This window comes from Euleptes europaea, chromosome 12, assembly GCF_029931775.1.
Source record: "Euleptes europaea isolate rEulEur1 chromosome 12, rEulEur1.hap1, whole genome shotgun sequence".
In the NCBI taxonomy this organism is placed as follows: domain Eukaryota; kingdom Metazoa; phylum Chordata; class Lepidosauria; order Squamata; family Sphaerodactylidae; genus Euleptes; species Euleptes europaea.
The window spans coordinates 20,434,544-20,448,637 of NC_079323.1; the positions used below are offsets into that span (position 1 = coordinate 20,434,544).

At 45.8% G+C, this 14,094-nt stretch overlaps 1 protein-coding gene across 1 annotated transcript; it reads right to left on the reverse strand.

The window, feature by feature from the left end:
• Positions 1–3,628: 3,628 nt before the first annotated feature.
• Positions 3,629–5,226, reverse strand: GJA3 (gap junction protein alpha 3). Its single transcript, XM_056858271.1, has one exon. It carries the CDS (start codon positions 5,224–5,226, stop codon positions 3,706–3,708), a length of 1,521 nt encoding a protein of 506 aa, XP_056714249.1. The 3' UTR covers positions 3,629–3,705.
• Between the last annotated feature and the right edge of the window lie 8,868 nt (positions 5,227–14,094).

Here is a 14,094-nt window from a genome sequence, read left to right on the forward strand (position 1 = left end):
CAAGAATCTGGTAATGTACATAGAAACCATATACTTTACCCTGTAGAGAATTCTATGTACTCCACATTGGAACACTAGGCACTCTTTGTCCATCTATGCACAAACGTCTGCTCCACATCAATGGGTTAGGACCAATGTGCATGATCATATTAAGGAACATGTATAATGTGCAAAGTGGCTATCCCCCCCAAGACATGAGCTTGGTAGGGTAAAGCTAAAAGTATAACCCTTCCTCAATCCTGGGTTCATTAGGTGAATAAACTACCATTTAGTTCTTTCCCAGATAAAACCTTATTGCTGAGAAGTACTGACATAAAAATTAAAATGTTTAAGAAATAGCATTTTTGTCACAAGGTATCATTTGCATTTCTTAAAACAATAGTAACATTTATTATAATTTAGATTTATATTCCACCATAGCACCGTTTTAATTAATCAGACGCTACCCCAAGACATGAAATGCCCATAATTTACAGTCTAGCTGGAAGGGGATAATTGAACTACACTGTAGCTGGAAGCACAGTAAGAGTTTCAGAGCTTGTTTTTTACAACTGTTAAATCAGGAACTAATTTTGTTAAATCAGGAAGCTAATATTTTGTGTATGCAACATTTCCATCTCCTATTCCAATTACTAACTTACTAGCTCTTGCAGCTAGTAAGATTACTCAGAAGACTTACTCCCAAGTAAATGTTTATTACATTGGAAACAGGTGCAGCAATTTTTATTTTTTGTATTTTTCGGATTTGGGTTTAATAGACCCATTTTTTTTGGAAAATCTGAAAAAAATCAAATCCCCATACCATTATGGGTTTCCCCATATTTTTTCAAATATCTGAATTTTTTTGGGTCCATTAAACCCTATGGGGCCTATGAAAATCTGGTGGCTCTATCTCAAAAAAACCACCCCGAAGCCCTGCAAAGATACTTTTAACTCAGATAATGTGGAACACAATGTTGCGCTATTTGATTTGCAAAACAATTTTAAAAAGTGATTTTAAGTTTTAAAAATAGTCTTGTTCTGTATGGTAGATAACCTTAATCCAAAGAAAATTGGCTGCAATTGTCCCACTGAAATAAACAAAACAAAAAGAGAGATGCGGCCAATTTAAATTAGAATTTTTTTATAATTTAAATTATAGCAGCCTCAATAGTCCTGACTAGCCTGAGCTTGTCAGAATCTAGAAACTAAGCAAGGTTAGCAATGACCAGTACTTGGATGGGAGACCACTAAGAATGGCCTGGGTTGCTATGCAAAGGAAGGCAATGGCAAACCATCTCTGCTCATCTCTTGCCTTGAAAACCCAATGAGGGGTCTCCATAAGTTGGTTGCAACTTGATGGCATTTAAAGTATGTATTTATACAGCACTGAGGATTCCCAGAGGAAGTATAAATTGGTGTACTGTAATACTGAGTGCATGATATACCATGGATGGAGATATAAGCCAGGGCTATGGACGAGAGAGACAAGTAGTTTGCTGGAAGACTGGGGCAAATGAGTCAGGTTCAGGGATGAGCTAAAGGCAGAAAGTGCAGAGTCTAATAATGGAGCACAGAAGCAAGAGGCAGACTATGAGCAAAGTGGATTGCGTGCAGTCATGAAGGGGGTGAAGTGATGGACAGAGACAAAGTATTCTTCGGCAGAGAGCTCAGTCAGAGCAATTTCTGATAAAGACAAAATCAAGAAAGTTCCAAAGGCAGTAATTTGGGAGAAGTAACTGGGTAGAAGGAATTTTTTAATGTGAACACTGAAGTCTTCGTGGAGCATGATATTGTCTGAGAGAAAGATGGAGACCCGAACATCAAGGTCTGAAACAAAATTTGCAAGGGAGCCAATTGATTTCAAGGGAACTAAAATGCACTTAAGTTTCTCCAGATCAGACTCTTCATCTTTATTTTGAAGAGCTTTTAGGCTTGAAAAGAAACCAACTGGAAGTTGTTTCCTATGTGTGGCCCTGGAAGGTTACAGAGCGAGAAAGGGTTGCCTATGTTTTAGTTTCCTTTTAGTTAGTCTGTAAAATTATAATAAAGACTAAGATTGTCAAGGAATTTGAAAATTAGATTTGAAAATATTTAGGTGTGTGCTCCTACTGTGCAATCCTGAAGGGAGCTGCATAGGAGCCGGCATGACCCCCAGGGAGCCGTGCAGCAGCAAAAGCCTCCTGCACTGGCGCTGCCTCCCTGGCGGCATATGTTTTGTGCGAGTGCTCATGCCAGTGTCCTGGGGAGCATTTCCAGGGCAGAGCTGCCTTTAGGCCCCTGGCCCCTTCGGGCCAAAAATGTGCCATTTTGCAGGTGTCAAGATATGCCTGCAAAATCATGGCATGGCTCAGTGGAACTAAGTTCCATGGGGTTCCCCCCTCCCCCCCCCCCAAAAATACTTTTTTGTTGTTTTTTTGGCTTGCTGCACAGTGGCAGCAAGCCGCTCTGGAGGCAGTGCAACTGCGCTGCCTCCAGCCATTGCTGAACCACACACACACCCCTTAGGAATGGGCTGCCCATTTTACTTTTCACTTCTGCTATTTATGGCTTTTGTGGAATGCATTTTATTACCACAGAGAGTGTCAGCTAGCTAGAATTCAGGACTGAAAGCCTTATTGTTTTAAATATTCTTTCAAACCAATGGGACTTGAAAATACTTAACAGTGGGTGACTGAATTGTGCCCTCGGTATTCTTCTTAACTAGCTCTAACTGGTCTACTCGGTTAAAACAGTTTGTCAGTTTTCTTAGTTTTTAATCCAGAATTCTGTCATACATTTTGAGGTCTTTTAAACTGCAATCCTAAGAGCACTTTTCTGGGAGTAAGCCCCAGTTTAAAAAAGGGGACTTAATTCTGAGTAGCTGTGCTTAGGATGGCTTCGTTACTTACTGTTTCAGAAGGAATTTCAAAAAATGCAACCAAACATATATCTCCTTTTTTCTTTAGAAAAATAAACATGGATTTAAAACACATCATTGTGGTTTGGAAACACTGGGTAGAATCTCAAGCTGGACACAGATTTTAAAAAAAAAGGAAGAAAGAATCATAATAAAGGAAAGATGAGTGCTAAAATCTACTGCAGGGCTTTCCTCAGTACTGCCCAGTCCAGAGGCACTAGAAATCAGCAATTTGTCAACTGCAGGAAGCTGCAGTGGTTAAATGGAAGACACTGAAAACGACTTTGTTTATCATACAACCAAGAATGTGAGTAATGATCTGACATTAGGCTCATGTTCATGGAAGTGATATGTGGGGTGGGTGGCACGGGTTAAGCAGAAGGAAAATGCCTCTAGATATGAACCTATGCAAGGAAACAAAGCAGTAAGGATGAGGGGGAGATGACAGATGTGAGGACTGAACGTATACTAAACATTTTTTCTTGGAGCTACGTCATCCCAACAGCAACATTTTCATTGCTGCCTGTGCCCATCACCTGTGAAAACCTCTTTCCTCGCTCATGATCTGATTGTGATTGGTCCCTTGGCTAGTGGGCTGTGAGTTAGCCACCCCTGACCTACTGAGAAAAAAACGGTATTTATCCCTGCCCACTGCAACCCACAGAGTGCAAGAACCACAAGCTTCGAAGTTTGGAATCCTGGCCTCCCCAAGTCCCTATCCTGGGGCTGAATGTAGCTTTAGCCCCTGCCCCACTCTGGCATGCTTCCCCTTTACACTTTGCTATATTCATAATCTACATCTCCCAACATGGAGTGGGAGGACCAAGCTATATGGTCAAGTCATCAGACCGGGCTCTGCTGCTACTCGACTTACTAGCCCTGCTCAAGCGGCGATTGTCTATGAGCATTGGCGGGTCATGCATCTCCACCAGGGTGCAGGTAGCGGACATAGGTCGTTCCTCCTCTTCACCGTCTCCATCCCACTTGCTGCTACTTCCCCTACTCAGACTGGTGCTCATGCTACTACTATTGGTAGCAGCTGCAGGTGACAAAGGGAGTGGGAGATGCTCAGTGGGCTCCTCTTGCTCAAGAGGTGAATGTTGGAGGCTACTCTGGGTGGTAGAAGATGAACTGGATACTGGTAGTTTCCTCTGCTGCTCGATGGCCATGTTGGCCCAGTTCTGCTCATCAGCCAGCTCGTGGCTGCAGCTGTTGAAATAGGAGTTGACCATTGATGAGGGTGAAGGGATGGAAGATGTAGTTGCTATAGGTGTGGAGACCGCAGGGCTCCTGGTGGCTTTATGCTGCTCCTGACTAATTGGTGGTCTCCCTGGGTAGCTAGCCAGGGAGGTTGAGGCCGAGGCCAGGTGGGACCTAGAAATAGCCTCAGCATAACGTGGTACCCCACTTTCCTGAAAAACCAGTGGAGTGATGGCACGAGTCTCAGGCACAGTGATTGAAGGAACAGGTGGTGGTGCAGTTGATGGCAAAGCCGACAGGGTGACGGGTTTGGAAACTTCCACTTCCGAGACTGATGTGATGGTAGTGGTGATGGGTGGTTCTCGGTGGAGTCTGTTGGACACGCCCTGCCTGAGCTTCTTCCACCCCAAGTGGTATATCTCGAGCATGTTGAGCAGTAGGGAGAGACAAGCTACCGCCAGCATGAAGATGATGAAGACAGTCTTCTCTGTGGGCCGTGAAATGAAGCAATCCACAGTGTTCGGGCAGGGCCAGCGGCTGCATTGGTACAGCGGCTTCAGCTGAAAGCCGTAGAGTAAATACTGGCCCACAATGAAGGCTACTTCAAACAGAGTTTTAAAAATAATGTTGAAAACGTAGGTGCGTAGCAGAGCACCCGCCATGCGAACCTTGCCATGCTCGTTGCAGAGCGGTAGCTTCTCTTCTTTCTTCAGATACAGAGATTTGCTTGTGCTACTGTGGTCACCGCCACCGGATCCTGCTTCTGATCCCCCTGGCTGACTCCCCTCCTTGCTATTCGCCGCTCTCCTCATCTCTTCTTCCTTCTCTTTTTTTTTCTCCTCCATGCGCACAATGTAGAGCACATGGCCCAGGTAGATGAGGGTCGGGGTGGAGACAAAGATGATCTGCAGCACCCAGAAGCGTATGTGGGAGATGGGAAAGGCTTCGTCGTAACAGACGTTCTCGCAGCCAGGCTGCTGTGTGTTGCATGTAAAGTCCGATTGCTCATCTCCCCAGACTTCCTCAGCAGCGGCCCCCAGCACCAAGATCCTGAAGATAAACAGTACCGTCAGCCAAACTTTCCCAATAACCGTGGAGTGCTCTTGTGCATTCTCTAATAGTCTCCCCAGAAAGTTCCAGTCACCCATTGTTTCAGATCTCTAACCTACAATAAGAACAGCATTATTACAAAAAAAGAGCTGAGAATCTGGCAAGTAATTATCCCACCCCCCAAAAAACCCACACACCTAAATATCTGTGTGCAAACTGAAGCTTTTACAACAATAAATTATCAGGATTAAGAGGTGTTTTTTCTAATAGAGTGGAAATGTGCAGGCTAGGATTAGAATGAATAAACCGTATGAATTAGATACATATCTAATATCCCTTACATATTCACTGTGCTATGAACTATTTGTAAATATATCAATGGGAAGATTGCTAACAATATAAAAAGGCTTAGATGTAAAATGCAGTGCCCAGGTGGTCCTTCATATATTATGATGCCACGCCATGTGAGACTTTATGTGTAAACACTAGCATCTTGAATTGGCATCAGAAATGAACAGGCAACCAGTGAAGAGCTTTAAGCATTGGAGTTATTTTCTGCCTGTAGTTCACTCTGGCTTTCACCTCCATTCTGGATTATCTGAAGTTTCCAAACTGTCTTCAAGGGCAACCACAAGTAGTCTAACCTCTAAATAACCAGATCACGGATCATTGTGGCCAGATTACAGTTTCCAAGGAAGGGCTGCAGAAACTGATTAAAGGTGCCACATTACAGCTGAGACATAAACATCTGGATCTTTCAGCACTCCCAAACTGTGAACCTGTTCCTTCAGATGGAGTAGATCCCATCCATAGGTGGCTGTCTCCCAATTCCACAACAGCATCAACATCAACCAACAGTACCTCAGTCTTATCTAGTTGGAGTTTTGGTTAACTGCCCTCTTCTGGCCCACTGCCATATCCAGACACTAATTCAGCCCAGCCTCATCTGGTTAAGATGGAAAAGACAGATGGAGTTGCTTGTCATCCACATGAAGATGGCACTTAACTGTAGATGACCTTTCCCAACAATTCCCTGCAGCTATTAAACAACACTCCAACTATCATGTCCCTAGCAGTAAGGCGACCAAAACTATTTCCTGCTCCAAAATGGGTTTAAAACTTGCTCCAAATTGGTCTATGATTACTAGTAATTACTCCTTACTTGGACTGACTCTTAATCTCTGAGGGATATCTGAGTGTTCAGAACTGGGATTTCAATTAATTTACTACAGTCTACCTACATGGTTGGTTGAGCGATGAAGAATGGAGAGGAAGGTAAACTATCGAAATTATAAAAGTATGGTAATAACTAATTGTCCTGACCTGGGTGGCCCAGGGTAGCCTGATCTCCACAGAAGCTAAGCAAGGTTGGCCCTGGTTAGCACTTGGAAGGGAGACCATCAAGGATTACCAGGGTCACGCAGAGGAAGGCAATGTCAAACTACCTCTGTTAGTCTCTTGCCTTGAAAACCCTACTTGTTTGCTATAAATTGGCTGCTACTTGGCGACACTTTACACAAACAATAATTAATTAATTATTCATTTTTGGCATGCCTTTCCTAAGGCAACAGCCTGCTCTTATTACTATTTTTATTGGTAACAAGTCCATGATTCATTACGGCTACCATTCTTATTACTGTTGCTATAATAATAATTATACATCTCAAGGTTTAATAATTGCTCATGCAGATATGCTTCATCAAATGTAGGAAGGGGTAGTGTAAGTTGAATGCAATGAAATATAGCCCGATGGAAAAGGGACTAAATTAAGCTGGAGTAGGAGTAATGGAATCCTGATCTGGATGGCCCAGGCTAGCCCAATCTCATCAGATCTCAGAAGCTAACCAGGGTTCGTCCTGGTAAGTATTGGATGGGAAACCACCAAGGAATTCCAGGGTGGCTATGCAGAGGAAGGCAATGGCAAACCAATTCTGCTAGTCTTGCCTTGAAAACCCTATGGGGTCACCTTAAGTTGGCTGCAACTTGATGGCCCTTTATACACACACGGGTAATGTAAATACAACTGAAATGAACAGAAATGCAACACACAGAACTTGGACACTCAACTTTAGCACAATAAAAATCCTAAACATTTGCTGCAGTATCACAGCACAAATAGCATTAAAGGATCCCACTAAGCATGAGATGGGTTCAATCCAATGTAAAGAGAGAAATAATTTTCTTTTATAGTGAAAGACACCCCCCTCCTTATTCAGCCCATGTGCTTTCATTTATTGCACCAGCCAAAGGCCCTAGCAAAACTCACAAATATAGGAATTGGTGTCCAGGAGTTCCCCTGAGTAAAGCACCAAGATACTAATTTGCACAAAAAGGTCTCCACGGAGCAGCAGCAAAACTTTCACAGAGGGAATCCTTTTAACCAAACAGTTTGACGGTCCTCCATAGGAGGCAGAGGACGATTTTGATTTGAAACAAATACTCTATAAAGCAGGGTACTGAGGCCCTTCCAGAAAAGATTTCTTTCCAGCTTAAATTTCAACGGAGGCCTCCCTTCTGGTATGAAACAAAATCGCTGTCCAAACCTGCTAGGTTAGAAAGCATCCCCATAGCTCTTCCCCGGTGGCCGCATCCTCTCCAAGATAAAATGGAAGGATCCTCTAACATGGTCCTCTCGGTTACTTGCTCTGGGTAAGGTGCGCGCCTGGGACAGGAGACCTTGCGGTTAGGGATACTGTAACTTAGGGAGTCATCCGTTTCCATCCTATTTTCCTCCCTCCGGAATCCAACTTCTGGAGGATTTTTATTTGTACTTCTCAAAATTATCTCGCGTCCCCACCCCAGGAACAGCTTAAAGGTAAATGTTCAGCCTCTCAAGCCAACAAAAGGGCATGTTTGTGCAGAGGCGTGAACCATTTCTATACCAAAAGAAGAGGCTTCTTGGTTAAACTTGCAGATGCAACCCAACGTATAGCTCTATCAAAAAGGTGCCACATCAGCCGATTCAAACAGATCCCCTTGGTTTCCAACGCTTAAGGAGTGGGAGATGTGGGTGGAGGGAGGGGAGCTGTAATTTAGGATGGTTTCTATGCACTTCATAGGATCGGGCTGAAAGTAACTTGTTAATTCAGCCCTCTAAAATTATTAATATATCTAATAATTTGCATGTGGACTACAGAACAGTTAAATCAGCTAGTGGGTGAGCAATTCTAAGCCTGTGTTTCCCCAAAACATTTTTACAGTGCAATCCTAAACAGCGTTACACCCTTCTAAGCCCCTTGACTTCAATGGAAGGGTGTAACGCTGTTTAGGATTGCACTGGAACTACATAATAATGGCAATTTTTAGTCTTTGACCTGTCCACAGGGTTTCTTGTCACAAGAGACCCTGACAAGTTACACCCGAAATATACTTTAATTGTGTTGGGAAAATGAAAGTACAAGCCCTCTGCGCTATTGCTCGGAGTTTTTGAAGGCTCAGCCTTATAGATGTAAAGGGATCTGCGATCCTAAGCATCTTCCTTCTCAGTGAGTTCTATTGCTTTCATTCTTTTGGGGCCAAGAGAATGATTTATTTCAGATAGGCAACTGTCACAATCCCACCCAATTATTTAGAACATTTCTATGACGCCTTTCCAGGGAACCTGCCCAAGGTGGCTTACAAAATAAAATGTAGTAAAACCATAACGCGATCATTGGCAGCCTCAGCCATACTACTTGGAAGTAAGCCCCATGTAAATCAGAGAGATTTACCTCCGAGTAAAACATGCATTAGCTCAGACGATCTGGATTCAAGCCAGTTTTGTAGGTTCTACTTAAACATATTGTGGTAAGGTAAAGCTACTTATGGGATGGGAGTAATTATTAAGCTACTTATGGGAGTAAGCTAAATGCTGCTTATGGGAGATTCCAACACAACAGGCTTGGCGATTAGCCCTGTTGGTTTCAATGGGATATGTGCCAATTCAGTGTGCTTAGATGCAAGATGTGAGGCTGGAAAACTTAAAATGTACATACCTGGAAAAAGTAGTATCATTTAAATCCACTGTTGGGGGAGAGGTTAATTAGACAAATTAATACTTTATGCACGGGAGGTTTTGCCTTGGATTTGCCACTCAATAGATGCACATTTTTCCTATCTGAAGCCGGCATGCAGAGTTTTGAGAATTTGGATGGGGGAAACGGGCATCTAGAAAGCGGCAAAATCCAAGGCAAAACCTTCTGTGCATAAACGGCCTCGATCCTACCCCTACCCCCCGCCACGTTAATTCGGCTTCAGTATGTAGTAGGCATAAAGCTGAGTTTTATACCTGCTTTCTGTCATACTTCGTTTGCTGACAAAGGGAAGCCTTTTCTTTTTTTAAGAGCAAGGCAATTTGCAAAGAATCACATAATTTGATTTTAGACACACACACGCATTCCCAAGCTGTTGAATTCTCAGGGGCCATTTATTCACGGGAAGTTTGGCTTGGATTTGCCACTCTTTAGATGCACATTTTCCCCATCTAAATTCTCAAAACTCAACAATAAGCCCCCATGCAGAGTTCTGAGAACTCGGATGGGGGAAATGTGCATCTAGAGAGCGGCAAATCCAAGGCAAAATCTCCCGTGCATGAATGGCCAGGAAGTCACATGAGGACCAACCCAGAGCAGATCAACAGACGCTTCCATGGCACGGCGCTCGGTTTGGCAAGGAAGGATGGATAGCCGGAGGCGATGTCTTCAGGCTGTGAGCTCGCGCCGCCGGACCGAGGCCCGTCTCCTCCTGCCTGCCGCCTTCCGGAAGGGGCGCGCTTTGCTCCGCCTTGCCTGTCCTCCGAACGCTTCCACATGGTCACCGGCCAGCAAGGCTCGCCCAGCCAGGCCGAGGGCTACATTTCGCATCTGCGGGCAGGCGCCCCTGCATTCAGCAACATACACACCCTGGCCTCCAACTCCGCCCTCCTTCATTACTTGAAAGTAAGCTCCACAGAAACGAATCGGACTTCTTTCCAAGTAGGATCGGAGTTTAAAACGCTTTATGCATGGGAGGTTTTGCCTTGGATTTGCCACTCTTTAGATGCACTTTCCCCCCATCCATATTCTCAAAACTCAACAATAACCCCCCAGGCAGAGTTTTGAGAATTCGGATGGAGAAAATGTGCATCTATAGAGTGGCAAATCCAATGCAAAACCTTCCATGAATAAATGGCCGCTGTACTTTGGAAGCAGAGGATGGGATTGCAATAGTGGGTTGAAATTGCGGGTTGAAAGGTACCAGCTGGATATTGGGGGGGGGGGTTAAAGTAAGAGTTGTCCCACAGTGGAATCAGCTACCCAGGGAGGTGGTGAGCTCCCCTTCACTGGCAGTCTTTAAGCAGAAGCTGGACAAACACTTGTCAGGGATGCTCTAGGCTGATCCTGCATTGAGCAGGGGGTTGGACTAGATGGCCTTTATGGCCCCTTCCAGCTCTATGATTCTGTACTTCGAAGCACTACTTTGTACGTTATAGATTTAATTTTCCAGCCAACCAGCAAGAGTGACACCCTAAATTCACTTATCTCGAAGTAAGATCCTCTGAAATGCATGGCAGTTATTCCAAGTCTATGTACAGGCTTGAGGTGTGTATGCTGAGTAGCCCCGATCCATCACAGAGGCAAGTCCTGCTGAGCTCAATAGAAGTGACTCCCAAATAGGGGATTGCCGCCTCAGTGTAACGAACACCTTTCATTTTCAGTCCTGGTAGCAACAAACATGACACTTATCCAAAACGGATTTTGCACGCTCATAAGACTTGCACCGATGTTGCCAAGTTTGAAATAAAACTTAACTGCACCCTTCCTCAAAGAAACCCATAAACCTCAGCAAAAGATCGGAATTCCATGACAAAATTAGGAAACTAGGAAAATCCTAGCACACATTTCCCCTTGAACCACTTCTGTGCCAAATTCAATAATAACAAAGATTGTCCTCACCATCAACCATAAGACTCCTAACCATGTTTGCTTCAACAACTATTACTATCCATAACCACCTACAGGTCGTTTTACAAAATAACTGGAGCAAACAAGGTCCCTGCCCCAAGAAGCCTTTATTCTAAATACAACAACCGAGGCGGATGGGATGGAGAAAGGGAAGATGCTAAAATCACAGGGATGGGTGAGTGAAGACCCTGGAAAGATTCTTCTTACAGTTACATTTTGTTCTCTCTGGGTTACTTCCAAGAAACCAAAGTAGAAACCTCTTGACACGATCCAGTTACACATTCCTGGAGTCGTCATTATCATAATAATTCGAAAGACGCCTGGAATAGATCAAGGTATCATTATAAAAGTGCGGGTTAAACCCCTCAGTAATATTCCAAACCTGCCTTCTTGCCAGGTTTTTTTTTCTTCTTCTTCCTGAATTAGCTGTACGTAAAGAGCTGGGGGGGGGATTAAAACCTTCGTTGGTTACCTGGAGAACCTGAACATCGTAATAAGGAGAGAACAACTGATCAGCTTTGAGCAATCAAGCAGAAAAACACCGTGAAATAACTTTTCCACCGGTTGTCAAAAGCCACCTCCTACGAAAAAAGTGGCCAGGGCAGCTCAGTTGCGATCCCAGAACAATTTAACACCCCCCCCCCACCAAGTCAAGTTACATTGTCGTCTTGAAAGGAGCACCTACAACATTAATATTGGCCATTTATGCCTGGGAAGTTTTGCCTTGGATTTGCCGCTCTCTAGATGCACATTTCCCCCATCCAGATTCTCAAAGCTCCACGGCCAATTATGCATGGGAAGTTTTGCCTGGGACTTGCTGCTCTCTGGATGCACATTTTGCCCGTCCAAATTCTCAGAACTCAAAAATAAGCCCCCATGCAGAGTTTTGAGAAGCTGGGTGGGGAAAATGGGCATCTAGAGAGCGGCAAGTCCCAGGAAAAACTTCCCCTGCATAGTTGGCCGTGGAGTTGAGAATCTGGATGGGGAAAATGGGCATCTAGAGAGCGGCAAATCCAAGGCAAAACCTCCCGTGCATCAATGGCCCCCCGCGCTCCGGGGTGGGAGGTGGGGGGGACAAACTCCCCCGGGGGTTGCACCGGGGCCCCCCATGGGAAAGCACCGGGGTGTGGATGGCACCTTCCTCCCAAACCCTGCAGCAACTTTATTTATTGCAAAAAACACCAAAGGCTGATTTATTCCAGAGGCGGGTCATAAACCAGCCGGTCCTTGAGATGCCGGGACGAGCCTGGGCTTTTGGACCGGGTCTGCACAGGCAAAAGCGCCCCCCCTCGGGGCCGCTCCCGCCCCCCCCCCCGTCTCCCCCGAGCAGCCCAGCCAGCAGCGGCTTACCCCGAAAAGCTCTGACCGCCGCCAGCCGAGCTCCGCCCGCTCACCAAAGTCCTTCTGGGCACATGGGAGGGGAAACGATAGCCGAGGGAGAGCGGGGGCGGGGGGAAGAGACGTATTTACAAAATAATAATAATAATAATAAATTAAAAATTAATAACGCCACATAAAGGAGGCTAATAAAGCAACCCTCCCGACTCTGTCCGGCAGGGAAGTTTCATGGCGCTTAACGTTGGACTCCCACGGAGAGCGGGCGGGACCCGGATCTCCCCCTCAGCCATCGCCGCTGTCACATCGAATGAACACGCGCCGCTGGAGCCGCCGAGGTAGCGCCCTGGCAGGCGGCCCCCCTCGCCCCCTTCCCCCCTCGCGCCACACCCCGCGCCACCCGCCCCAAGCGCCGCCCTTCGGCGGGGCCTGCCGTGGGCGGCCTAGGCCTCAGAGGCCTCCCGCCAAAAAGCCCCTGCCGGCAGAGGGCCGCGCCTGGAGCCCCCGAGGGGGGCGGCCTGTGTATGTGGGGGGGGGGGTCTCGGTGGCTGCTTTTTCTGTGTGTGAAGGAGGGAGCAGGTGGGGGCCGATAGTGTTGGTTTTCTTTATTCTAACGGTTTTCTTAGCCTAACGTTTATTCTAACGGTTTTTGTTGCCTCAGGAAAAGCGCTTTTCGTGGAGGGGCGTTCACTGTGCGCGAACAGACCGCTGCTCGCACAGTGGCATTCAAGTCCCTCCCCAAACCCCGCCCTCCTCAGGCTCCGCCCCAAAAACCTCCCGCAGGTGGCAAAGAGGGACCTGGCAACCCTATGGATGGACCTTGGTCTGATCCAGCATGACTTTTCTTCATAGAATCACAGAGTTGGAAGAAAAGGGCCAGAGTCCAGTAGCACCTTAAAGACTAACAAGAATATTTTCTGGTCGGGTATGAGCTTTCGGGAGCCACAGCTCACTTCTTCAGATACAGTTAGAATGTGAATCCATCTGTCTTTCACATTCACATTCTAGCTGTATCTGAAGAAGTGAGCGGTGGCTCACGAAAGCTCATACCCGACCAGAAAATATTTTTGTTAGTCTTTAAGGTGCTACTGGACTCTGGCCCTTTTCTACTACTGCAGACAGACTAACACGGCTACCCACTGAGAGTTGGAAGAGACCACCAGGGTCATCTAGTCCAACCCCCTGCATGATGCAGGAAATTCACAACTACCTCCCCCACACACCTCCAGTGACCCCCCCCCACTCCATGCCCACAAGATGGCCAAGATGCCCTCCCTATGATTGATCTGCCTAAGGTCATAGAATCAGCATTGCTGACAGATGGCCATCTAGCCTCTGCTTAAAAACCTCCAGGAAGGAGAGCTTACCACCTCCCGAGGAAGCCCGTTCAACTGTTATCGTATGTTCTTATGTGCCTTGGAAAGGACCAGGCTGTGAGGAGAGTCCATTCAAGCCATTTTATACACAGGCCCAGCATCCTCAGGTAGAATGCTACTTGCCTTATCCATTCAACTGACAAGGGACATTAATTATTAATGCATCTGGGATGATCCTCCTCAGATATTATGAACACATGAAGCTGCCTCATACTGAATCCCCAGCATCTCCCGTTAAAGCAGTGGTTCCCAACCTTTTTTTGACCAGGGACCACTAGGACTTTTTTGTTTGGTGCAGGGACCCCAAGGTTCAAAATTAAAATTCTGAGAATTT

Bases quoted from the DNA above. Each gene is read 5' to 3' on its own strand.
- GJA3 (XM_056858271.1), bottom strand. From the start codon at position 5,226: ATGGGTGACTGGAACTTTCTGGGGAGACTATTAGAGAATGCACAAGAG.